At 31.9% G+C, this 27,456-nt stretch overlaps 2 protein-coding genes across 2 annotated transcripts; both read left to right on the top strand.

Annotated features, from left to right (window-relative positions):
* Positions 1–9,882: 9,882 nt before the first annotated feature.
* LOC145069933 (cysteine-rich receptor-like protein kinase 43) lies at positions 9,883–12,709 on the top strand. The gene is made up of 6 exons (XM_079016870.1): positions 9,883–10,081; positions 10,214–10,344; positions 10,615–10,822; positions 10,983–11,217; positions 11,841–11,991; positions 12,087–12,709. The coding sequence occupies exons 1-6, from the start codon at positions 10,021–10,023 to the stop codon at positions 12,522–12,524; spliced, it is 1,224 nt and encodes a 407-aa protein (XP_078872996.1). The 5' UTR covers positions 9,883–10,020; the 3' UTR covers positions 12,525–12,709.
* Positions 12,710–23,969: 11,260 nt separating this feature from the next.
* Positions 23,970–25,196, top strand: LOC145071221 (HMG-Y-related protein A-like). The gene is made up of 2 exons (XM_079018137.1): positions 23,970–24,081; positions 24,476–25,196. Exons 1-2 carry the CDS (start codon positions 24,028–24,030, stop codon positions 24,950–24,952), a joined length of 531 nt encoding a protein of 176 aa, XP_078874263.1. The 5' UTR covers positions 23,970–24,027; the 3' UTR covers positions 24,953–25,196.
* The last annotated feature ends 2,260 nt before the right edge of the window (positions 25,197–27,456 follow it).

A 27,456-nucleotide genomic window follows, 5' to 3' on the forward strand; every position in this document is an offset into this window, starting at 1 on the left:
CGATAACATGTTACGATGACGATATATATATATATATATATATATATATATATATATATATATATATATATATATATATATATATATATATAGTCTTAGATTATTCTATTTTAACTAATTATTGTGTGGACATAGGAATAATTGTGGGCCAATCATTTTACTTATTTTAATAAAGTGATTAATACATATTATTGAATTAAATATAATTGAAGAATACAATCTAATTTAATTACGAATTATAATTCTTTAGACGTTCTGACAGAATATGTTTATGTGTATATTCAAAAATAAAAATATTTTTGAACCATAAAATAATAAAAATATTCTTAAATTTATTTCTTGATCATGACTTTAAAAACTTCTTGTGGCATAACAAATTCTTGAACCAACAATTGAAAAATAAAAACAAAAATTACATTAATTCTTATAGAATACAAGTAATAGTTGCTAAGAATTACATTTATTGTTAAAGAATAAAACTAAAAAAAATTCAAATCATGAAAGAAAACATCAAAATGTAACAAAGACACTAATACATTTTAAAAGAATAATGTTGCTAAAAATCACTTTCAATTTTGTGGTCCGTTCTTCAAGCATCAACTTTTGTGAAAATAAATCTAATTGTAGTTTAGAATCCAATAATGCATTAGCAAATGAAAAATAAAAAACTAAATTCCTTTGGAAAAATATGCGGACTTGTGAATTGCACCAAAACCAAACCAAGATTTTGTAGAACATGCATAAATCAATGAGAAAATATTCATATTCCATTCCAAAAGAATTGAAATCCGTGATTCCATTTCAACAAAATTGGAATTCAAGATTCAATTACCATATACATTATGTTGGAATTACCAAAGAAGTTTTACTTAACCTTATCATTATGTGAAAGGAGAGTTTCTTGGCCCAACTCATCATGGCGCAATGTAGCAACACGGTGCAAAGAAAGGAGATTATTGGAAAAATAAATAAATAAATGTCATGATTTTAATCAACAACATACAACTGATTATGAAAAAAATTACAATATTTCCCTCTGATTTCAGATAGATCGCCAGTGAGTTCATAGCTGACAGAGTAATAGAAGTAGAGGCTGGATGCAAGAACATCAATTGTTCTTCTGTTCAGGTTTTTTAGATGGGTAATGCTTGCTGAGAAACAAGATGTAACGCCCGCAGATTCGGGCTAGTCAATTTAGAGATGATAAGCGTCAAGAATGACTTTTTGATAGATGGTTATTCAGAATAAATAATCTTAACTAAGTTGTAGTATATGTCACAAGGTTTCCGTACATATAAAGAACGCCAAAATCTGAGTTATAACGAAGAAGTAATGACCTGTCGAAGTTTCGCGACAAAACGGGCACGACACCGGGAATCGTAAAAGGTGAGTTTACAATAAAGTACTTTTTAGCCTTAATGATCTAAATACAAGTTGTAGAGTACGTCTCCACCTACGCGTGGATATAAAGAACGTCAAAAAAAGAGCTCGTATGCAAAAGTTACGACCTTCCAAAGATACAACCGTGTAAAAGCATGACACGTGTCAGAAACCCTAATTTGACTGAGCTCACGACGTGAGCATAGAAATTCACGACGTGAGGAGTCAAACGGATACTAATCGAGCCTAGAAAAATACCTAGGAAGTCTACGGGATGACTCTTGGAAGCTCACGACGTGAGCATATCATTCTCACGGTGTGAGAAGTCATCCGGACACATTTCGGAGCTATAAACGCAAGTGGAAAGTCTACGGGGTGATCAGGCATGGCTCACGACGTGAGCATGTGTGGATCACGACGTGAGAAAGCCCAAATCATCCTATATATAGCCATTTCAACCCTAGGCTTCATTACACTTTCTACTTTCATTTTCTCTCGTTTTCCGAAGGCCATTTCCCTTCCCGAGCCCGACGATCACGAACCACTGACTGTTTCTAGTTATATTCTATCCAATCACACTACTAAAGTGCATGCATAATTACTTTCATCTTACGCATAGTGACATAGATATTAAGTATTTAATATAAATTACGTGTTATGTGTGCATATTATTTGTGTTCATGATATTTATGTTGGATGAATGATTTATACATGTTTAAATGATTTAAACTGTATATATATATTTTATATCTACGAATATGTTGGGTAGAACGTGGGTAGATAAATAATGAGGGATGAAAGATGATATAGATGAATATTAGCAGTTGCGCCATAACCTGTAAGTGTTTTTGATTAACGTGTTTACCAGATGTACTCTAAATATCCTGGCAGTTACGCCTAAAGGATAATATCGGCAGCTACGCCAAATAGAGAATATCATAAACTTGGCAGTTATGCCTAAAGGATAATATCGGCAGATGCGCCTAATAGAGAATGTCATAATCCTAGTAGTTGTGCCTAAATGATAATATTGACAGTTGTGCCTAATAGATAACATTGGCAGTTGTGCCATAAGCAACGATGGACTTCGTGCCTATTCCTTAGGAATGAAAAATTGAATGATAAATGATTCTTAGGGTAGATTCTTAAGGAATAAAGAAAATAATGGGGATGGGTAATTGTGTTGATTGTTTGATGATTAAACATAATAATTATATTATTGTGGGTTGAAAACCCTATGTACTCACCAGGTTTCCCAACCTGACCCACTCAGTCTATTTGTATCACAGGTATCGATACGAAGCTACTTTACACTGACAGATTTAAAGAAGATGTAGATCACTAGTGTAAATAAATGTAAGGTCTGTTTATGCTTATGTTTCAGTATTGACGATGACATCCTAAAGTTCAGATATGAACAAAATATATTTCTTCGAAAATCCTTTGATAATATATTTATTATGTTTTTCTGGGAACAAATTCCGCAATATATTTCTTTAAAAATACACTCTGATTTTCAAATAAAGTATAAACAAATCGGTCTTTTTTGTCCGTGAAAATAGGGGATGTCACACAAGACTTGGCCTTCATGTAATTAAGTATACTAAGTGATGTTAGTTAGTTGGCTATAGAGATTTATGTAGAACTTGGAAGGGTAAAATAGGAAAGTTAAAGATGCCGACCTTGTTGTATTTTTTTGATCAATTAAAAAGATTAAGACAAGCAAGTAACAATAGATTTCAAGCTCTGGGGAATGCTTCACGGTGGTTTGAGTTGCAGATGATGCAGTGTCAACTTCCATGTCATTCTCATCATCCTTTAGAGAACAAATAAATCATCAAGCAATGGAATTAAACTGAGATTTATCAAAATTTATTCTTAATTCAATTTTAGTTTATTTCATTCCTTATATATCTAGAAACTCTGATTGTCATACATGAGATAAAATGAGATACAATTGATTGTGTGTCTAAATGTTCATCCAGAAATTTGTATCTACTCTATAGTTGATGATTTGTAAATTTGTACCCTAATCATCTATGAGTTTATCTTCAAAATCACAAGGCATTGCATAGTCGGGGAAATTAAGAACATAAATGTCCAACTCTGTTCTCTCAACTATTCAAATATATAAAAGGTTTGTTTTCATTCAACATTTTGTACTTCATGAACACTAAACAGCTAAATAGTATAAAAAAAGTTGTCTTTCATGATACATAGCAGAGAAGCTAAACTTTGGGAGATATGAAGATAATCTAGTATGTGCTTCGGATCCAGGTGCAAGAGCAACATTAAGGAACGAAGAGATTATAGAAACCTTTAACTTCCTCCTCGATGAGTCTCCTAATGATCCCTCTTCCGTCGCCGATTAGGACGAATTTAGTGAATCGGACGCCGATTGAGGGTGGAGATGTTTTACCGACGACCATAACAGCGAATGACAGGTGGAGATCGGCGACAACAGCAAACGATGGTAGTGGCGATCTTCTTTGGGCGTTGGTTGATGGAACTCTCCGTCTGTAGTACCTCTCCCTCCGTCATTAAGTGGCTTCTAGGTTCTGTGTTGTTGGATGACGGGGATGAAGAGTTGAAGGGGAAGACAGCGGCAACAAAAGCAGCTCTGGCTAAGAGGGGGATGGATTTAATCTAGTGATTTTGGGGAGACGTATATTTATCTGTTTTAGAGCTAGGGTTAGGGACGATCATCGATAATTTTAAATGGGATAGAATACAATGATTGTTGATTGTCTTAAAAAGGGATAAAGGTAGGTCAAAGTAATTATCATAATTATAGGAGTGTATTTGTAGAAATTATTAAATTACTAAATTACCCTCATTTATTTGTTTGATTATTTATTTGTTTTTTAAATTTTGATTGATTCACAATCAACCATACATCCACACAATAATTAGTTAAATATAAATAAAATAGGGAAATGTTTTAGCTTTTGATAGATTGAAATCCTTGATTTTTCCCCCCATTTTCGCTTTTTTTACATGTTTACGATAATATTTTGGTTTTATATAATTTTTTTTAGAAAAAGTCTCTACTTTTTTTATTTTAATTTTTTTTGCAAAAACCCTCAACATTTTCTTTTTTTCTTGAAAAATCCATCACATTGATAAACTTGTTTAGGTTTTCCTAGATGCAAAAAACTCAAGGCAGTGGAGGATTTAGGTTTGGATTTAGTTGCTCGGTTTTTTGGGTTGTAGTGAAAGTTTTTTTGGTTGTCGACTTGTCGTGTATGTGATTTTGCTTTTGAGTTTTGTTCAAACTGAGTTTTCCCCAATTTTGATTCTACACATTCGAAAAGATGAAATTAGATTTATAGTTTGTGTTTTATCTGGTTTGAACATTGAAGGGGTTTTAGCACTAATAGTTTTGTTGCAGTTTATTTTAGAGTGTGTGCTTTTATGGGTATTTCTAAAACCATTTCAAGGTTTTTTTTAGTGTTGATTAAAATATCTTTTTTTTTTTTTCAGTATACTGTATACGTGATTTCTATTTATATAAATGTTTTTTTAATAAGCGATAAGTGTGTTGTAATCTTTATAAACAAGACACCAATCGAATATGTACCAATTAAAGATTATGAGTAACAAGTGATTGTCTTAAGTAATAGTTCATATAGTAGTCATAAAGTGCTATACATAATTGTACAATGTACTCAATTGGGTGTACATTTCCAATCGTCGATAATATAAATTTTGTTATTTTAATTTCTATTTTTTAAAAGGTAGCCCTTCTAATTTAAACATAAAAGATCATTGCAACTTTGACATACGATAACATGTTACGATGACGATAGACCCAAGTTTAGTTTTCATAGAGAAAGTTTGGGCTGACTCTGGATTAACGGAATAATTCAGTTGTTCTGAATTTGAATCTGGAATCTAATTGTTATTCAATAAATTACTAAAAGTCTAAAATGATGGGTAAAAAAACAGCCTTCAATTCTTTAATTTTAACTTTACGAAAGAGTAAGTTTAAAGTGTTAAGCTGTATTTACGTTTATCTTAAATGTGTGATAATGAGTGTTTTTGTTAGTCATATTATACATCGTATTCTTGATGTTACTTATCATAATGTTTGACATTCTAACTGATAGTTGAAAAACTAAATATTAATTGAAAAACTAACTGATAAAAAATAATATTTAGTAAAAATTAATTGATAAGGTAGTTGAAATATATAAAATGACATAAAAGACATTTAGATGTATATTTTTTATAATTAATTAAATGTATATTTGTGGCTCGCAAATACAACCTAATTCTTCAAGGGCAAAGTAGTTTTTTAGGTAAGACAGGGACTGAGCATGTAACAAAAACAAATAGTAGAGACCTTCCGAATTAACAAAATAAATTAGGAACCAAACACGTAAATAACCCAAAACCATAGGGACCATTCGTGTAATTTACTTTAAAATTACATTCCTCGGCGTATCCACTACATCATCTAGATTCGATTGAAGGTGTTTTGTGGTGGTTTAAAGAAATTTAAGTTCCGAATATGACATTTTTGGATAAAGTGTTATGATTTGGGTTATGTTTCAAATATTATTCTCCTTATTTTAAGTTTGTCCAATTTTGGTTGGGCTTTGTTTCAAGTGTTTAAGTTTAGTATATGAACGTTATTTACAAAAAAACAACGATCGATGGAAAGATAAAGTTGGAAAAAGAATTTATGAAGGGGCATGTTATTTTAAATTAGATAATAGAAAAATAAAAGGTAATAAAAATTAAATAGAGGTAAAATAATAGAGACGAACCAAGTAAAAAATTAAAAGAGAAATTAAATTACCTCTTTCATTTTATTTTCTACAAATGTATCTACCCAATAAAATTATGACAAGTGTCATTATTCTTATAGTAATATAATAAAATATATATATATATAATAGAGACTAACTACATATACCATTTATATACTATTTTTTTCAACTATTTTTATAATAATATAAGAAAGCGTGCATCCATTGCTAAACTTGGAACTGATTATTTTTAACATTTGATTGACTTATATATATGGATATTTCAACATAAAACACCTTTTACTTTTTTGGATTACGTCATTATACAGTTGAATTTCATTCTTTAAAGATTCCATTTTCATGTGTTTCCGTTGTTTAGAGAAAAAAATACAAAAAAATATTAATATATTTAAAAAGGATAATGCCTTGATAGGATAATATACTTTTTAAAATTTACATATTTAGTCTTTATTTATTATTATTTTTTTTATAAAATAAACTCTTATACTTTATTTTTTGTAACGATGCAATCCTTGTGACGGTATACCGGTCATATATAAATTTTTTTTTAGGAAAAATGACTTGATAGGGTAAGATACTTTTTGAATTGTATACATTTAGTCCTTATTCTTTTTTTTTGTAAAATAAACCCTTATGCTTTATTATTATGTACACATTAGGTCATTTTCATCGGATTCTACAGGTTTTGCTGATATGGAAGCACAAATAGCACTAAATAGCAATTAATTAGCTTAGTCACCGGATGTGGGTGATCCTCCAACAACAAGAAAAGGGCGGCAACCCTTCTCTTTCTCGTCTCTCTTCCTTCCGGTCGAACAGCAACAGCCAAACACCCTTTACCTGTTGTGTTTCTCCGATCTATCTCTCTTTGCCTCCATCTTTAAGATATGTTGCCAGAAAAAGAAGAAAGAATCGATGAGGGGGCTACCAGAGCAGCTCCTCCCCGCCAACTACCGTCTCTACTTCCTCTTGCCTCCCCTTTCGACCTTGTTGTTTTTGTCATCATTCCTCATTGCTACCAGTGATGTGTAGGAACACACAAAGGAGTCGCCGGAGATCGGGGTTCTTCCTATTTTTCATGATGAATAAAAGTTGGAAAAATCTCGTTGTGGATATGTGGATGCCACCTGAGTATTTCATTTCAACAAAATAAAAGAAAGAGAAAATGACTTGATAGGGTAAGATACTTTTTGAAATGTACACATTTAGTACTTTTTTTTGTAATATAAACCCTTCCACGTCAGCAAAACTTGTAAAATCCGGTGAAAATGATCTAATGTGTACATATTAATAAAGTATAAGGGTTTATTTTACAAAAAAAAAAAAATAAAGACTAAATGTTACATTTCAAAAAGTATCTTACACTGCTCAAGTCATTATCCTGGTTTAAAACTCAATTGTCATATATTTTACTATAGATAATTAATGATCAAATATCTAAACTAATTTTAATAAATTTAACTAGAGAAGCCGAAATCACAATAAACCTTAATATCTAATCAAATATCTTTTTTTTTCAAAAAATAAAAATCTAATGAAATGACGAAACACAGAAATATGACAAGATGATTTTGCCGTTTTATCTTGACAAAAATATTACGTATTCAATTTAAGACAAAAGCAACGAAAAAAAAAAACAGATTTTTTTTAATGTACATGAAGATATAGGAAAAAAAGTCAAAAAAGAACACAGCATGGTGAAATAAGATAAATCATAAATGGAAATTAGCAAGAGACAGTTTTATGTTCTTCGTTCTTACCTCATAAAACTGACGTGGTTTTAAGACTTTTAAAATATACTTATTTAAAAATACTATTGTTTTATTCTATATAGAGATAGAGATATTTATTATATAATAACAATTGGCAAGATACGATGACACTTTCCTTTTATTTTATTTGATTTTCTTTGTCGTATTCTCTTTGGTACTTTTTTTTATTATATTTATTATATAGAGATAGAGATATTTTATTTGATTTTAAAATATCAATTTTCTAATGGATTAATCTTGGTATAGATAGTCTTGGATTTGTATTATTTAGAATCCGAAATCATGATATTCAAATTTGTTGAGCTTAACTTACCATCTTCAGCCATAGATTTGATTCCAATTTGTTAGGAATCAACAAAACAAAGTTAAACAACTTCACAAAAACAATAAACAATTTCTATAAAACACACATAATAAACTTACGAAAAAACAGTATTGAACACCGTATTTAACATGATTCAGTCTTGTTAAAGCTATAAAACTACGTCACATTTGGCAGTATTTCTACGTAACTTTTAGGCAATTGGATGATATCTTTACACCAAAATGGGCCTTTTGACTTTTAAGATCATGGATTCAGTTAAAACTTATTCCCAAAATACTCCCGACAAACTTTTATAAAACTTCTATCGTTTATAAAAATCACTATTTTATAAATAAAATGTGAAACCTTAACAACACTAATAAATATTTCTTTTTTCAAAAATCATAACAAATTATAATGAACTTCGATAATTGATATAAAAAATTTCCATTACGATTTTATAACAATTTCCCATTTTTGTATAGTAACTATACTTACAAACTTCAATAAATAGTTTATGGAATTATGTGTGGTATGAATAATGATGCTTTGGCATGCTTCCGGAGATGATATTCAATCTTGAAAAATCTTTAACTAGAATGAAAATATTCATTATCAATCTTCATGATCACTTATTCAACGAAGTCCCTATGAAAGCACGTCCAAATGCAATCCAATCTCGAAGTGAATCTCCCATTTGTCGGGTTATCCAAAATATATTTTACTAAATATCTGTACACCACATAAAAATGTTAGTAAAACAATAAGATTTGAGTTTCATGTTTGTTACCAAAATCCAATATTGATACATATTTGGTTACTTATAGATTATTGGTTTTTACATTAGGATAATTATTATAGGCTGTCATCATCAAATCCCTTAACAAAATTTAGAACTAACATACTTTGACTATTTTACGGTTTTTTACTTTTTACCTTTTTGTAACATTGAACAAAATTCCCATACTCATCTAGTTTTTAGTATAGTTTACCCATGTAGGTTTGGACTACATTTGTAATATTTTAAGATCGAATGATAAAGGTAAATCTGTCTTAGACCATTACAATAAATATTGTCTTCGTAGAAAAAAAAAAATTTAGCACATATGACATGAAAGAAACAATGTATTATTGAGAAAGAAAAGTAGAACAATCAAAGGCCTTACACAAATCATCTATGAAGATATTATCAACTATCAAGACAAGACCTTTGGGCTTAAGTTCAAGAAGTCCTACAATGTGCTCAAGAGTCGAGGCTTGTGAAATGTGAACTATGAAGAGTGCAAACAATGAAACAACCTCTAGGAATAGTGAAGATTCAAACCCCATGCAAATGGTATGCAATCCGCATATTATGTCTAACAAGATAGACATATAGAGATGTGAGTTTACCAAAAATATACTACTAAACTTAGATTTTTAAATAATCGAACAATTTGGTAGATAAAATTTAGGGATGTTACATGTTCAATCTATAAATAGTATATAATATATTTTTGCACATATTAGTTTTCTTAAAAGTTCTATTTTTAGACAAACCACAATATGAAAAACCATGGGCGTAATTAGGCGTGTGAGCATCCACAACAGTGGAAATAGTCAAGTAGGTCTAACGTGTTCACTTTGATCATTCATCAATTCTTGAACACCCTTATAAAGGAGCTGGCATTTATGAAAGTCAACGACTAAATTAATAGGAAAGAATTGAGTCTTTAAAGATCAAAAAGCTACACAATCTCAAATTATTTTTTCATTTCATTTATTCATTCAATAGTTATTAGTAAACAGTATGATCAAGATCAAGAACTGCTTTCGCGAAATCACCAAACCCTGTCACTCCGATGCCAAAGGTAAAATTCCGTAATACCCATTTGAAACCAGCATCAAATTTTGCATTTTTTAGGCGTTTCCCCAAAAGGGTTTTGATTAATTTGTGTTTTCGTCTGCTAATTTTTCTGGGTTTTGTAATTGGTAATGAGAAGGTGTAGAAGAATATCCGGAAAAGGTTGGTGCTCCTCAAGAACAGAAGATTTTCACATTTCAAACCCTAATTTCCGCAACAAACAATTTCGAACATAAGCTTGGTCAAGGGGGTTTTGGCCCTGTTTTCAAGGTTCGATCTTTCACTTAATTATGTATTGAATTCATAATTGAAGTCTGAAGATAAACACTCGATTTTGAAATTTCTTTCGAACAAACGTGTGTCTCTTCAACTTCAATGATCGATTGAGACTTTGATGATAATCGATCTATAATTATTGTAGTGAGTTAGGGATTCTTATCGATTCAATTTGGTAATTTCAATCTAACTTCAATGGTTTTAAGATTTTCAAAATGATCAAATCTTTGATTATTGTAATGAATTTGTTGTATGGATGTGTAGGGGAAGTTGGATGATGGAAGGGAGATTGCTGTTAAGAAACTTTCGCAAACCTCAAAACAAGGAAAAAGGGAATTTACAAATGAAGCCAAATTATTAGCAAGAATACAACATAGAAATGTTGTAAGCTTATTAGGATATTGTGCATTTCCTGAAAAGCTTTTGGTGTATGAATACGTAGCTAATGAGAGCCTCGACAAGCTTCTTTTCAGTATGTTCTCATCTCCTTTAATTTTATATCATTTACATGTGTCTTAAATAAGAAATTTGTTATCTTTTGATTGAAAATTATCGATAAATTTTCTCTTATTTTGAAAACGATAAGTATTTATTTTAATGCTATTTTCATATTTTGATTTTTATCGTTTTAGAATCAGCAAAGAGAGATGTACTCGATTGGAAGCGAAGATATTCCATAATTAATGGTGTAGCACAAGGATTGCTTTATCTTCATGAAGACTCACATGATCGCATCATTCATAGAGATATAAAGGCTAGCAATATTTTATTAAATGAAAAATGGAGACCAAAAATTGCTGATTTTGGAATGGCAAGATTATACCCTGAAGATAAAACTCATGTTAACACTCGTGTAGCTGGAACCAAGTATGTTTTTAACATTTTTAATTTAATAAAGTTTATGTCTTTTTGGATTCTTTAATCAAAAACATGTTTTTATGTTTTAAGTACATATATAATAAGTTTATTAACGACAAAAATGACAAAAATGGTGTGGTCCATTTAACAAAGTGATAAATTACCATGCATCAATTTTGCGATTTTGCAAATTATAAAATTGCTTTTTCAATGTTCTCCACCGTCAAAAACCTTAAAATTTTGAAAAAAAAATAATCAATATTTTGCGAAATAATTATGTATCGTTTTTTACTGAAGCATGATTGCATTTCGTAAAAAAAATGTATTTTAAGTTTTCTTGTAGCCTATTATCGGGCCCATTGCTAAATAGGTGGTTAAAAAGTTAAAAGGGTCAAAAGGGTGAAAAAGATGGTCAATTTATTAACGTAACCACTTTTTTTTTTGTCATTTTTGTTACTTCTTATTATAAAGGGTCACATACTCACATATTAAAAGTAGAAAAACTTTAAATTTTTAGTCATGGTCTAAGTTTAATACATGCCAAACACAGTATAATCTATATAATTTGTTCTTTTTATTTTATGCTAACCAAACAAGGTGTAACGTTTTTTTTTTCTTTTTTGTGAATATAGTGGATATTTGGCACCAGAGTATGTGATGCATGGTAATTTATCAATAAAGGCGGATGTATATAGTTTTGGTGTAGTGGTTCTAGAGCTCATTAGTGGTCAAAAAAATTCTACATTCAATCTAGATCCCGAATGCCAAAATCTACTTGATTGGGTAAGTATTTATTTATCTTATATTGTTTTAAAAGTTTTCAAAAATCAACTAGGATAAATTCTTGATTTGTGGCTTAAAATTCAAGATTCTTGTAGGCATATAAGCTCTACGAGAAGGGCAAAGGCATGGAAATTATGGATTCAACACTTGCCACGTCAGCAGACCCTGACCAGGTGGCAACATGTACACGCATCGGACTACTATGCACTCAATCTGACCCTAAACTACGGCCCACCATGCGCCATGTGGTGGTGATGTTATCCAAGAAATCGGGTGTTCTTGATGAACCTACAAAACCTGGATACCATGGGACAATGGATAGAAGACCACAAAGATACTCTGCTTCATCTTCTTCCACCGCCACAAATTCTCGTTCTTCTAAGTCCACCACCACCACCACCACCACCACTGCCGCCGCGGGTGCCGCTAGCACTTGGGGGAATGTGGCATCAACTTCAAATCCTAATCAAACTGATTCAAGATTTGTGAATTCTGTATCGGATCCTTATGGAAAACGACCTATGGAAGGTTAAAGATTGGTTTTATTGTTGTAGATTAGATTGTTGGAGTTTGTCTTTTTTTTTTTTTTTTGTATAGAAGTGATTAAATGTAAATTTTAGGAAGGAGGATGTGATGTTGAGAAAAGTTTTGAGATTTATGTATATACGGATTAAAGTTCGGATTCAAATCTGTTAAGATTACTTTGATTATGTTTCAATTATTTAAGCAAACTCAACTGTGTTGTAGGACGTGAATTAGAACTTCCGTTTGTTAATTTTTTTTTTTTTAAAAACTTACGTGTTTTTTTATGTTCGTGTCGGTTTAAATTTGAGTTTGTTTACGTTTCGATGTATTTTATTTATTTTATGTTTTCTTGTTTCATTTTGTGTACATTTCCTACGTATGAGTCGACCTCTTATAATAATTATAATTTCGTTCATTAACTTAAATGTGGAACACTCAGAGTATTTTTTGTAAATGGATGTAGCTCCGATAATTTTTTGTTTCTGTTTATTTTCCTTAATCATTACTTTGTTTCCATCCGAATCTGTCCACAAGTTATCTTCTTCTTCTTTTTCTTATTCTTGACATTGTCTTTTCTTTCGCTTGGTTGTCTTCGGTGTTTTATCATACCAATTGTATTCCATTTAGGGGTGACAATAGGTTAGGTTGGGTCATAAACGTGTTGACCTATTTAATTAAATGGGTTGAAAATCTCTATCAAAGACAACTGGTTTAAGTAAAACTTTTTAGTAATTGGCTTGACATGTTTATTGTTTTTTCAACCCAATCTTCTTACTAAACAGGCCAAACTGGGTTGATCCGTTTAAATTTTCATAAAAAACCTCTTAAAAGTCAAATAATCCATCAAATAAAATTACATACAATTTAAAAGCTATAATAATTGTTTAAGTTTGAAATTTATATAATAATAACTTTATAGGCCATAACACAAACACAAGTAAATACTTACAACCATAAAACATTATAAATGTTTAATTTTTAAATTTTATGCAACTTGACTATCACTTTTACCAACTCGAATTCTAGTAACGTTACTGACCCATGGGTTTTGATAAATAAAAAATAATCAAAATATAATGATCAACTAAATAATAATTCTAAATAACTATAAATTAAAAAAATTAAACATATTGGCGGGTAATTTTAACCCTAACCCAACCCATTTAATTAACCGGGTTAGACAGATTGCCCCTTTTAATTAAATGGGTTCAAATCTCAACCCAAAATGCTATTTATTGAGTTGGGATTGACACCCCTAATTCCATTACCATGACTCATGGAAAACATTTTGTTCTGGTCTCATCGTTGGGATTGCATTTTTCATGATGGAGGTGGAACTTCATGACTTATTTAAATACATATTTCTAATCATCGATAGTGTTGTGATCTCTATGACGATTGCTAATGTTATTGTGGCACTAACAGGAAAAGTAGGTGTTTATACAACGTATACTATCATCTTCATGCTTTTTTCTTACTCCAACTTGTGCTTTCAAGCGGTTGACTTTGAGTCTCTATGTCGTAGTTTGTATACTAGTATGTAGGTGTCCTTATTTGTTGTTTTCTTTCTCCTTTGAGTCAATATTGACTAATTCACTTTCCTAATAAGGATTGGGGAGGCTATGATAGTAGTAGAGTCTGATGATCTTGTTAGGCATCGGAAACTACATTTCTTTTGGGACAATCAAGATTTTCTACATGTGGATATGTATAATTATGTGTTCTTTCCACTCCTTGTGATTTGATACTAGGTTGTCTGGCTAGAGTTTTTCTAATATGTCTTTGTGGCAGCTGGCATTAGTAATATTTAGTTGTGAAATAGTCGCAACATCTTTTTTCATAGAGGTTAAACAAATCTAGGGTTCATGAGCTTCTAAGCTTCTAAGAAAATATAAGCTTCAATTCAAGAAACCACAAGGAGCGTTGTTGATAAGTTAGTGAATCATTACTAGAATCTAATATAGACACAACTGATGTAACAATAAATCATACATTTTCAGATTTGGAGAGTATTCCAAACCTTAAATGTGAGATGAAGAGAATAGCAAGAGATGATATCTTCTGGTGATCGTTTGATGTAATAAGACTAATATCAAATTTACTCTTCTTAATTGGGAACTAGGAACATTTGGGAACCGACAAAATGCAACACGACCAAACTCTTGACAGTTCAGAAGTTTTTTCTCATTGGGACACGCATTGAAAAAGTTTCCCTTTTCTCTACACTTATAGCAAGTGATGTCTTCAATTGTCATTGTCCTTGAATTTTCACCTCCATTTATTTCTTCATTTCTCTTTTTCCTATTTTCATAATGGTTCTCATTTCCTGAATTTCCTTTGTTTTTCGCATTTATTGATATGATTCTCTAGCTTTTCATTATCTTGTTTTTCGTAAGACTATTCAATCTTTTTTGCCTTATGCATTGCAATGGGAAGTGTAGTGACTTTACTTACAAATATATGATAATTTCGTCTTGGTCCTTTAACATACTGATTCACCTTTGTATCATTATTTGACACCGTCTTCTTGCTAAACTGATTGAATTGAGAAACTTCATATTGTATTCCAAATCGCTCTTTTACTTTGGTGTATATTAGGGGTGTGCAAAAAACCGCATAAACTGCCCACACCGTACCAAACCATACCGCATAATGCGGTTTAAAATTTCGCGATGCGGTTTGCGGTTCGTAATTTTGTCAAACCGCATTAGGCGGTGCGGTTTGCGGTTTATAGTAATCAAACCACGATTCAAACTATACCGCATCGTATTAATAAAAATTATATATATATATATATATATATATATATATATATATATATATATATATATATATAAGTCAAAACAACCTAGCAATACATTATATGTTTTTTTTTTTTTTTTTCGTAATATCTATGCCTTTTAAAGGATATGCAATATAATTAATAAATTTTGAAAGTGTTTAAATGGAATGATTAACAATAAAAGTTATAAATTGGAACAGCTTATCAAACCGTACACAAACCGCATAATGCGGTTTAAAGTTTTAGCGGTGCGGTTTCAAAAAAATCAAACTGCATGTGCGGTGCGGTTTTTAGTTTCAACTCTAAGTCATACCAAACCGTACCACGAATACTCTTAGTGTGTGTGTGTGTGTGTATATATATATATATATATATATATATATATATATATATATATATATTACTATATTATTATACATACCTTACTATTTCCTAAAATAGATTTAAGACGTCCAAGTGTTTAAGCTAATAATACAACAAACCATCAATAAATTACAAAATACAATGCATTAAATACAAGTGTAAAATTAATATTGAAACATTCAAACCTAGATTCTTATCTTACCCAATATAGAAGATTTAAATTTAAAAGAAAAGAAGGTACTTTTTGACTAAGTAAATCATAGTCGACAAAAGTAAAAAAAAAGTCAAGATAAGAATGCATATACAGAGAATTAAGGAGATAATCTTGGTCAAAGCTGACCAAGTATCCCCTCGCTCTCTACAAATTTAATCCATATCTTGACTACTTATTTATATCTCCCATATGAAACGACAATCTCTTAATTTTCTCTCTAAATTTCGTCTCTCCAAATCTCCAAGAATACGACCGCCACCACAACTCCCCTCCACCACCACCACCACCACTACCACCTTCCTTTTCCATAACCAATGACAGCACCACCTTCACGACCACCATTTGCAACTGCCACCGCATTTCTCCGTCACAACCAGGTCCACCACCACCTCTGAGAAAACCCTAGATCCAAAAGGTATTGTCACCACCATCATCTACAATTGCTATCATCAAGCTCTCCATTTTCTTACTAATTCCACCCCATTAGTTACCACACACACAAAAATGTACAAAACCACCATCGACATCTTCAAACGAACATCATCGATTTCTTTTCCTAATTCGTTTATCCTTTGTAACCGCTATCATCTTTCGGCGAAGATCAGAAACTACAAACACACTCATGCATTGAACCTCGAACAGCTACCTACACATTGTTGTCCATGACTATATTCATCGATCTAGAAACCCTAATCCATACATCCCTCACTCTCGATGCTTTCCTTCACCATGACTACAATTTTGTTGCTCTTCTCCTCTCTTGAACAGTGAGTTACTTCCATCACCGCCTTCTGTTTCTCTCTCTCTCTCTCTCTCTCTCTCTCTCTATTTACTTAAAAGTGGTTTACTTTTAATAATTGATGATTGATTTGTTGCTTTCAGGGTAATTTATGAATTGATCTCTTTCTCTATTTCCTAAACGGTGACCATTATCTCCATTCCAATGTTTATTTCTCTCTTCCCTAAATTGTAACCACTAACACGCTTTTCCGTCTCCACCACCGCTTAATCATTGTTGTGTTACCACCATTAACATGGTCGTCACTACCAGAAAGATACGGTGGTACCTTCTCTCATTTGCTATAGGAAACTTTTACCATGTATTGTTGTTGCTAATGTTTGTCAAGTTTCATTAATCTACCGGATAATGCATCTGATCTTTTATTAGTGTTGTTTTTGCCTATGATGTTCTATAGCTGATGTTACTAAATAACTTTGATCAATGTTCTACAGCTTAACACTGATGTTCATAACCCCATGGAATAAATAAGGTATATATTGTTACTGAATAACTTTTTGAAATTTGTTTCTCAGTATATGTTGTAAGACTTACAATCAATGTACAATATTTCATTACTCCAATTACTCTATGAGAGAAGCACATCAGCAGGGGTGAACGGTTAAAAGTGATAAACACCAGAATTAATTAACTTTCGATTTATGGATATTGCTTCTAACATCACATAATTTGTTTTATTGTTTATAGAATAACATGATTTTCTTGTAGTCTCTCATCGTGGCTAAGTACTCCAACATTTTTTTAGTTTTCCACCCGGTAAGTTTGATTCTCTTAATATTTAGCATTCATAAGTTAGAACATGGTTAGGATGGATAGGATGATTAGGTGTCCATTGTAAATGACATAAATGTTTGACTGGATCCTATTAACCTCTTTCACTCACTTTTTTAAAGAATATTAGGATGCAATTTTTGTAAATCAATAGTTTTTTTAAATAGAAAGACATAGATATAGAAAAATAAATCATTTTTCTTTTTCATGTATTCTTTTATGTTGTATTTAAAATCAAGTGTGTTGACTACTGTAATCCATTTTTCAGGAATGGGGATATAAATGGAAACTGGAAGTGGAAAGAAAAACTGAGTTGGTGAATAACTTGTGCAAGTGTAATTCATTCCACGTTTTTACAAGGTATTCTCATCAAGTACTAAGATCTCTCTTCTTCTTCCTTTGATTATCATTATTTATATTCCATGTGGCATACTTTAAATGAATATTTTGTTTTTCATTTTTTCGGTATTTCTACTAAAAAAAATTCTTCCCGATTTGCTATTAAATAGTTGAATGCAAGCAGCATTTAGTCAATGATTTGTGTTAGTTCCCATATAATATGAAAAATGGAAGTTGGATTATATACTTCATTTTGAGGTTTGGCATGTTCAAAGTTTTATTTTAAGAATACCTATCTCACTAGGCATTGCAAGGTTTGTCTCTTGATATGAATCTGTTTTATATGGTTGGAACAATATAAGATCATTGTTAGAAAATGTGAATTTGGAAATTTTGTAAGAATTGTGTTTATTTTTTTATTGCAAGAAATATCATAACATCATTGTAGTTTATATATATATATATATATATATATATATATATATATATATATATATATATATATATATTTCTTTTCCAATATTTCTGACAAAAGCAATTTCTTTTGAAGCTATTTCCAACTTGATATTTTTACAAGTTTTTTGGGTCAAATGTAGGGCTGGCAAGATTGTACCACGGAAAACCAACCAACATGTTACCAACCGAACCAAGAAAGTTGGTAGCCAATATGTTTGGTAGCCAACATCCTTGGTTGGTAATACCGTACCAATTAAGCAATCTTGGTACGGTAATGGTACAAAATTTTGAATACCATGATAATACCGTACCAACCAATTCATTATATATATATATATATATATATATATATATATATATACATACACACAAAATCGTATGTATATTCCAATTAACATGTCTGTTTAGTTTTTGCAGTTATAAGAATATGATATAAGTCATTTGATCACATTAATTAATAGTTATTATCACGTTAAAACACAAAATTAAAATGTTACTTTAGCTTTATTTCAATAGAATTTTTTTGTAAACTAAAAGAGCTATGTAACTATTTTGTTTATTAAATTAATTTATTTACTAAATGTCAAAATTACCCGATGTCTTTGTTAAATCTTACAATAAAAGATTAAAAGTTCGTATATACCATTACCAATTCGTACCAACCAAAATTGTTGGTATCCAAACATATGGGTACCAAGTATACTTGGTACGGTTCTTGTAGAAAATTTTGTATACCAACTATAATTGGTATGATACACAGTTTAGAAAGAAACGAATCAATACCGTACCAATTCCACCCCTAGTCAAATGTGTAATTTATCATTATCCTTGGTCTACTATACATTTTTAACCTCTTTTCAAATTTATTTATGTTTTTTTTATATTTTCTTTATGGTTTTTTATTCTAAACTCATTAATTAGAAGACAACATTTCAAACTATGGCCGCATGCATTTAGTTCATTTAAAAATTTTAGGTTTATGTTTTATATGTTAATAAATTTACAAATAATAGATACCAAGTATGGTTTTGAGAGGATGATTTGGTAACTTTGAACATCGAAAAGCAATAAGAGGATAAACGAAGTGGATATATATTCATATCAGGAGCAAAACCAAAGGAAACATAATCTGGTGTTTGTGGTCATATCGTGTTCTATATCCTCTTCAAGACCGGGGTTGGTTTGTGCATTGTCCTTCAGATTCTTCCCGTCTTCATGTTTTAGAAAAGAGCTTGAAAGTAGAATGATGTTTGATAAATTTCTGAAATAGGCTTTTTTATACATAATGAAAAATGATGTTGGATAATTGTTTCTGTCACGTAGTTGTTTGATAAAACCATGTGCTACAAATACTAGCTGCTTGTGACTTATGTTCGATGTTGCTACTTGAGTCATTAAAATGTTGATTTCTTTTTAATAGTGAAATATATCGTCTAAGATTAATTGAATAATTTGTTTTCATTTTGTGTTTAACAAATAGTCGATGATTTTATAAGAAATGATTTTTCTTTCGGTAGTTTGAAAACATAAAATTACATAAAAGTTTTTTTTTATGTATTTTTTAATTTTTCCTTTTTCCCTTTTAGTTCTTTAAAATCTTGAGAACACAGACCTTTTAATATTTGGCTGAATCACTTTGGGTGGATCAACAATCTTTTATATTTTACATTTAATAATTAATAATACATTAAATAGGATCATAAAACTTCTTTAATTCCATTTGATGAAATATTACTAACATTAACTGTTATTATATATAATTCTAGTTTCGTTCTAGGACATCTCTCAAACGGTATACAAAACATGAAACGATCCATGATATACGTGGCCACGAACCACAATCGTACACATTGTCCTGATGTGTCATCGTGCTTCGTGGTCGTGGCTATTCATGGTGGCTACGACGGAGGCGGACGACCAATTGAATTTCGAGACTTGGATTGGACCGTTCAACAGTCATTTTTTGTAGTATTTTTTTTCAAACTCAATACCTATATAAACACAATAAAACCCTCACTTTTCATCAAATTTTACACTCTTATTCTCTAAACAAAAAACACATAGATTTCTTTATAGATTTTGATTCGGATGATGACGGGGAATTCATCTCAACATTCTTCAACATTATGCAACACTTTCACGATGAAAAAAGTTCTAATGTTGCGCGTTCGAGAGCGGTCGTCAATCGTGATCGCCAAGGCGCACACGACTTATTGGTACGTGATTACTTTGCCGATAATTGTCTTTACAATGAGGAATTGTTCGAACAACGTTTTCGTCTAAATAAGGCTATATTTTTAAGTATTAGTAATGCTTTAGAGGTCCGTTATGATTTTTTCAAATAAAAACCCGATGCTAGAGGAAGAATGAGTTTTTCTAATATACAAAAAATTGAGGCTACGCTTAGGTATTTGGGATACAGTATAACATTTGACGCATCTGACGAGTACTTAAAGGTATTCGAGGGAACCGTAATTGATTGTGTAGATAGGTTTTATACATGTGTGTATGAGGTTTTTCACAAAGAATATTTGTGTGAACCTACTCCACGTGATATTAAGATATTATATTTGGCTCTTGAAGAGATGCATGGATTTCCGAGTATACTTGGTAGTCTAGATTGTATGCATGTGGTTTGGGAAAAATGTCCAAATGCGTGGTGCGGTCAACTTACGCGAGGTGATATATGTGAGCCAACTATAATACTAGAAGCTGTTGCATCTCAGGATTTGTTGATATGCCATTCATTTTTTTTGGAGTTGTGAGGTCTCACAACGACATTAATGTTCATGACCAGTCTCCTCTTTTCAATGATATTTGGACTGACAAAACACCTAATATGTTGTACACGGTGAACGAGCATTCATAAAAATACAGCTACTACCTTTGTGATGGGATATATTCTGATTATTCGACATTTATGAAGGCATACTCGGTTCCTCGAAGTGAAAGGACAAAGTTGTTCACAAAAAGACAATAATCAGGGAGAAAGGATATTGATAGGGCATTTAGAGTTCTCAAACAGACATGATATGTAGTGAAATACGCTACACGACTCTAGGATAAAAATATAATTAAAAGAATGGTCGAAGCATGTATTATAATGTATAATATGATTATTGAAGATAAAGGTCAAACGATCTGCAGGTATGATCCAGACGACGTCATCATCCCGATTGAAGAGTTCGTACCCAGAACGACTGAATTTATAGCACGAGTTGTTGAAATTCATAACAGTGAAACGTGTTTCAATCTTCGAGAAGATGTCACAAAGCATTTGTACTGATGGGATGTCAAGTCCACCAAGAAAATTACACCATTTGTTTCCAAATAAAACGTAATATAACAGTAAAAAAGGGTATCGATCCTCGGGGAAATGGTTGTATTCAATCACCAATGCAATCTAAAATAACTAGTGTAAATAAACTAACTAACTACAATTAAACTAAAAGGGGGGGGGGGGGGGTGTTATGATTGCTTGAAAACTAAAAGACTTGAATAACTAGAAAACTTGCAATTAAGCAAGATGATGAGATGCTCAAATATTGGAGAGAATTTGTAAACCAGGGCAATTCAACACAATGAACCTTTGAGTGTTTATCATTAGGATTTAATATGAAGCTTATCATTCATCCCAAATTGGTTATAGCAATCATGAAGCATGATATGCCAAGATTCCTCATTAGTTGTATGGAGGTTGAGGAAGCACACAACACACCTTAATCAAAATCAAAGATCCAATTGAAGCAATTGAACCCAATAAGTTGATTAGCCTTAAGAATGAAGGAATCCCCAATTCCTAGAGGATGTCAATGCTTACACATCCATAAAGGAGTTATGATTCATAAGCTAGAGATGATTTCTACCATCATAAAGCCTTTGTTCTAAGTAAAATTCAATGATTCAATGCCAAACCAAAGAAATAAACCAACAATCGCTTAGTAAAGTACCAAGCTCATGATCAAAACATTAAACAAGCACAAGAATTATGAACTAGAATCATAGACATAAGATAAATGATAAATAAGCATAAATCCTTCAAAAACCCACAAACATTCAAAGGTTTTAGCCAAGGTCCACCAAAATAGAGAGTTTAGCCACTCATGGCAATATAATAACAAACACAAAAGTCTAATTGCATAAAGAAACTACCAATAACTTGTAAAGATAAGAATAATGTGTATCCAAGCTCCCAAAATCGCCTCCTCTGGTCTCTAATGGTGTAAAATCGAAGTGATGGTTGATAGATCTGATCCCCCAAGGTAATGGCAAGGCAAATGACTAAAATGCCAAAAACTTGGCAATTGCGCGGGTACCCGTGCAACGGAAATTTCACCCGCGCAAGTGTTGCTGGAATGCTATTGGCTCATTTTTCCTCCAATAACCATCCCACTACCAAAGATTCCCTTGGTCCCCTCCATATCCCACATGATTCAAATTAGCCAATCATTTTTTTGCTTCAAATATGGATGCTCCAAGCCCAAATTAACAATCCATGATTCATCTTCATAGGTCCACTTCATCCAAGTCTTTAGCTTTTTAAGCCCAAATTTCCTTTAATGGATCTGCAAAGCTCAATAATGCCTCGGAAGCCCACAAAGCCCATTCCAAGCTAAATCAGAACCGCAACAAACTCCAAAACCCTACAAAATACCTCATGCAACATAAAAAGTCCCCGGTACGATCCATGATAAAGAAAATAAATAAAATACAATGCAATATTGATAAAAAGATCTACAAATCTAAAATAAACTAATAAAAATAAGGAAATAAAATAAGCTATCAAATCAACATGAACGAAGATTAGTTTTTTTTACTTATGTTTGTTTGTTTTTTTTAATATAGATTATTTAAGTCATATAATGTTTTTTTTTTTAATTCTAGGTTAATTAAGTAATGTAGTTTTAAAATACAATGCAATATTGATAAAAAGATCTACAAATCTAAAATAAACTAATAAAAATAAGGAAATAAAATAAGCTATCAAATCAACATGAACGAAGATTAGTTTTTTTTACTTATGTTTGTTTGTTTTTTTTTTAATATAGATTATTTAAGTAATAGAATGTTTTTTTTAATTCTAGGTTAATTAAGTAATGTAGTTTGAAATTGTATTTTTATCTTTACAATTAATAAAAAATTAGTTAAAAAAATCAATGTTTTTTTTTAAAATGTAATTTTATTGTATTTTTGAATTAAAAAAAATGATGTGGAGTGGAGTGGTAGTGGTGAGTATTCCATAGGTTTAGTGGTAGTTAGTGGTGATGATGTACACGTATTATTGTAGCGGTTAGTGATGAATATAACGGATGGTCTAATATTAACTATATACTTCTTAAGGAATTGCTACATTCATTCTATTTTTCATTCAAATCTATTATTTATTTTCCCTATAATGCATTAAATTTTATATAGTTAAATAAATTTGATTAAAAAAAGTAACTATTTGTTATAAAACCTAATTCATAACATTTATTTAAAAATTAAAATGTTATGTTATTACAATTGAAAAGTGCAATTAGCATTGGGCTATATATCCATTGAACTTCAATGTTACATCCCATAATTATTGGATTTAATCATGTCAACTGAAACTTCCGTTTTATTTAACTCTTCAATTCAATTATATGTTCATTTTCTTAAAAAAAATATTTAATAATTATAAAAAAAATTTATTAAATTAACTTTTTTAATTTTTTTTTACTTAATTTTCTCTTTTCACTCTGTTATATACCTTCCCACCTAGTGTTTCAATTCACCATCTTTTTCTTCCCAAACAAATTCGCCATGGCTACTCAAGAGCTTGCTGCTCCTCCCTTGTCTCTTCCTCAGTACCCTGAGGTTATATAATCGAAACATCTGTTGCATTTTTACTGATGCAAATCGTATTTATGCTTAATTTTCAAATGTCAGCTTGGATTTTGTTAATTATGCAACAATCTTCAAGAGTTATAAGCTTATGGAACTTAATATCACACTTTCCTTCTGATTATATCTGATGAAATTTGGTTTTATTTTCTAAATTTAAGCTTCATTTTTCGTTTAACTCTCTTTTTACCAATTAAATGCAGCATTTTGGTTTCTGATCATGAAATTGAACTTGATTATCTATTTGGGTTTTGTTCTATACATGATTGTTTCTCGAAATTCCATGATTTCAACAGATTTGGTCAAAATTAAGCTTGATTTATGATCTGGGTACCTATTAATTCGGCTTAATTTCACAAAATTTCAGCTAATCGTTGCTGCGATCGAGGTTATAGACAAGAAGAACGGAGCTAACAAATCGGCGATTTCGAAGCACATCGAAGCCACCTACGGCAACCTCCCGGCGGCGCATTCAACTCTCCTCACCCACCACCTCCACAAAATGGAAGCCGCCGGTCAACTCATCATGGTTAAGAACAACTACATTAAGCCCGAAGCAGACGCCTCCCTCCGCCGAGGCCGAGGCCGGCCGCCGAAAGCCAAGGAACCTCTTCAGCCAGGTACCGTCCTTTCTCCGGTAAAACCCAGAGGTCGTCCACCAAAACCGAGAGACCCTCTTGCTCCGATGACAGTTACTCCGTCCGTAAGCGGTCGGAAACGTGGACGTCCACCGAAGTTAGGGAGCTCAACTGTGAAGGCTACACCTTCGGCGAGTGGTCAGCGAGCGGGAAGAGGACGTCCACCTAAGGTGAAAGCACTGGTAGCTGCTCCGGTTGGGGCTTGATTGAAATACAAAATTAATTTTAGGGGATTTTAATGCTAATTGATCTTTTGATTTTTGAATTTATTATTATTATTATTATTATTATTATTATTATTATTATTATTATTATTATAATATTGTGTGTGTGAGTGGTAGCGACAGTAATTGGCTGTGTAAATTGTTTAGTGGCAACTGTTTTAAGGTTTTACAAGTTATTTTATGTAATATTTTGAGATGTTTACATTAAAATTTAAGTTGGTGTAAATTACTAACATGTTTGTTTGCCTAAGTTAATTTACTTTTTTTGACTTTATTACTACTTAATAATTGGTGACATTATAAAAAAAAAATAATAATAATCTATAAGAAAACTCTTATATTTTGGTTCTATTCATAAAAAAATTATCCTAATTTTTTCTTTGCAATTTAACCGTTGAAACCAATAAAAATTTACAAAATAATCTTTATAATTGGTTCGTTAATAAGATTATAATTTAAGAAGCTTTCACCAGATTTTATATATATATATATATATATATATATATATATATATATATATATATATATATATATATATATATATATATTTATTTATTTATTTATTTGAAGAAAACTTAAATTTAATTATTAAAAAACTCAAAATAAACATAATTTTTTTATGCATAAATATCATAAAAACTCTCAAGTTTGCAAACTTTTGTCAGTTTTACCAAAATTTGAATTTTATATCTATTTATGCCTCGTATAATTAATTTTGTCATTTTTTCGCTTCTTTAAGATTTTTCGGTCACGAGGTGTTTGTGTGGAGGTAAGCGCCCACATGGATGCTTACACAGAGCGCCACGTGAGCTTGATATTTGGAAGGAAAATTAATGGCGCTGAAGAGAAGAAATTATAGGTGTGAGACACAAACTCGGGACACGGGAGACAAAAGGCAAGCACCTTACCACCAAGCCAACAAAACTTTCATATTTTTCATTCAACTTTTTATATATAACAACTAGTTGTAAAAACCGTATGTTATACGGATTATATAAAACAAAAAATTAAAATATGAAGGGTTAAATAAAAATTTGTTTAGATTTGAAATTTAAATTTTAAAGGAAACATATTAAATACTATACGAAGAGTAATATTATAATTTATTGGGTATTTTTAATTAAGGAAATTATTAATTGAGGTGTAAATATGATGTGTTAATTAAGAAAAGATTAAAAAAATAAGAAAATGTGTAACACCTAGGATTTTGAAAGCCAAGAAAGTAAAGGAAACCCTAAATTTGAGAGGGACTCGACGAGTCCAAGGAAGGACTCGGCGAGTCGGAGCGGGATCCGGGTCGATAAGAAAGTGACCAACTCGACGAGTCGGCCAAGTAGACTCGACGAGTCTGGTCTGTGCGAGGAAAACCCTAAATCCGGGGCTTGGAGCCTATTTAAACATCTCAATCTTCTTCCTAGGGCTCCTTTACAGCCTCTCACACCTAGAACGCCGCACCTTAAGCCCCCATTGTGTTCATTCAAGCTTTTAGCCATTTTTGAGTGGTTTTAAGGAGGAAGAAGGAGTGGGAGTCTTTGAAGCATCAGGGAGTGGCTTTGGATCTGAAGTTTGGGAAGCATTTCAGAGCATTGGAAGGTATCAATTCGTTTCCCTCCCTTAGATTTTCCTTGGTTGTGAGTTTTGGGGCTTTTAAGCCATGTTTAAGTCCAATCTTGAGCTTGAGATCCAGATCTGAGGTTGCTACCTCAGATCCATGCTTGTTTTGGTATGGAATCCCATAAAGTATCAGCCATTGGGTGGAAATTGGAGTCTCTTGGTCCTAAACCCTAGTTATGGGTGTATTTTGCCTAGATCTCCCTCTCTACACGTAAAGCTTGCAACTTTACGTGGGAAATAGGCTTGGGGAGGGTAGATTTACAGTTTGGAGTTCATGCATGACTCGGAAGTCCTCTGCATGTAAGTGGATCTTAGTGGACTCGACGAGTCCTTCGAGTGGACTCGACGAGTAGCTTGAAGATGAGGAGGAACTCGACGAGTGGGATGATCAGCTCGTCGAGTCGGATGAAGATGGGCATGAACTCGGCGAGTTGGATGAACAACTCGGCGAGTTGGATGAAGATTGCCGTGTGCTCGGCGAGTCTGTTCTTAGACTCGGCGAGTCAGGTCGAGTGGTCCCAAACCCTTCGAGTTAAGACTCGAGTCAGCGAGTCGAGCCGGGACTCAGTGAGTTGGACAGGACAGGAATCGGGAATCAGTAAACTCGGCGAGTCAGGGGCTGACTCGACGAGTAGAGTCGCGAGTGGAAGGACTCTGGACTTATGAACTCGGCGAGTCAGTAGGGTGACTCGACGAGTAGGGTTGACCTGGAAGGTTGACTTTGACCAGAGTTGGCTTGGTTGACCTTTGAAGGTCAGTGAGACTAAGTGTTGGGTTGTTTTTGGTAGCTCGGGGAGCTAGCGGAGCAGCAGTTCGGAGTTAGCGGTCAGGTAGCGGTCAAAGGGGTTAGCAGCAGCAGTTCAGCAGTATCA

This window comes from Lactuca serriola, chromosome 8 (genome assembly GCF_051521515.1).
Source record: "Lactuca serriola cultivar US96UC23 chromosome 8, Lser_US96UC23_V15, whole genome shotgun sequence".
Lineage (NCBI taxonomy): Eukaryota > Viridiplantae > Streptophyta > Magnoliopsida > Asterales > Asteraceae > Lactuca > Lactuca serriola.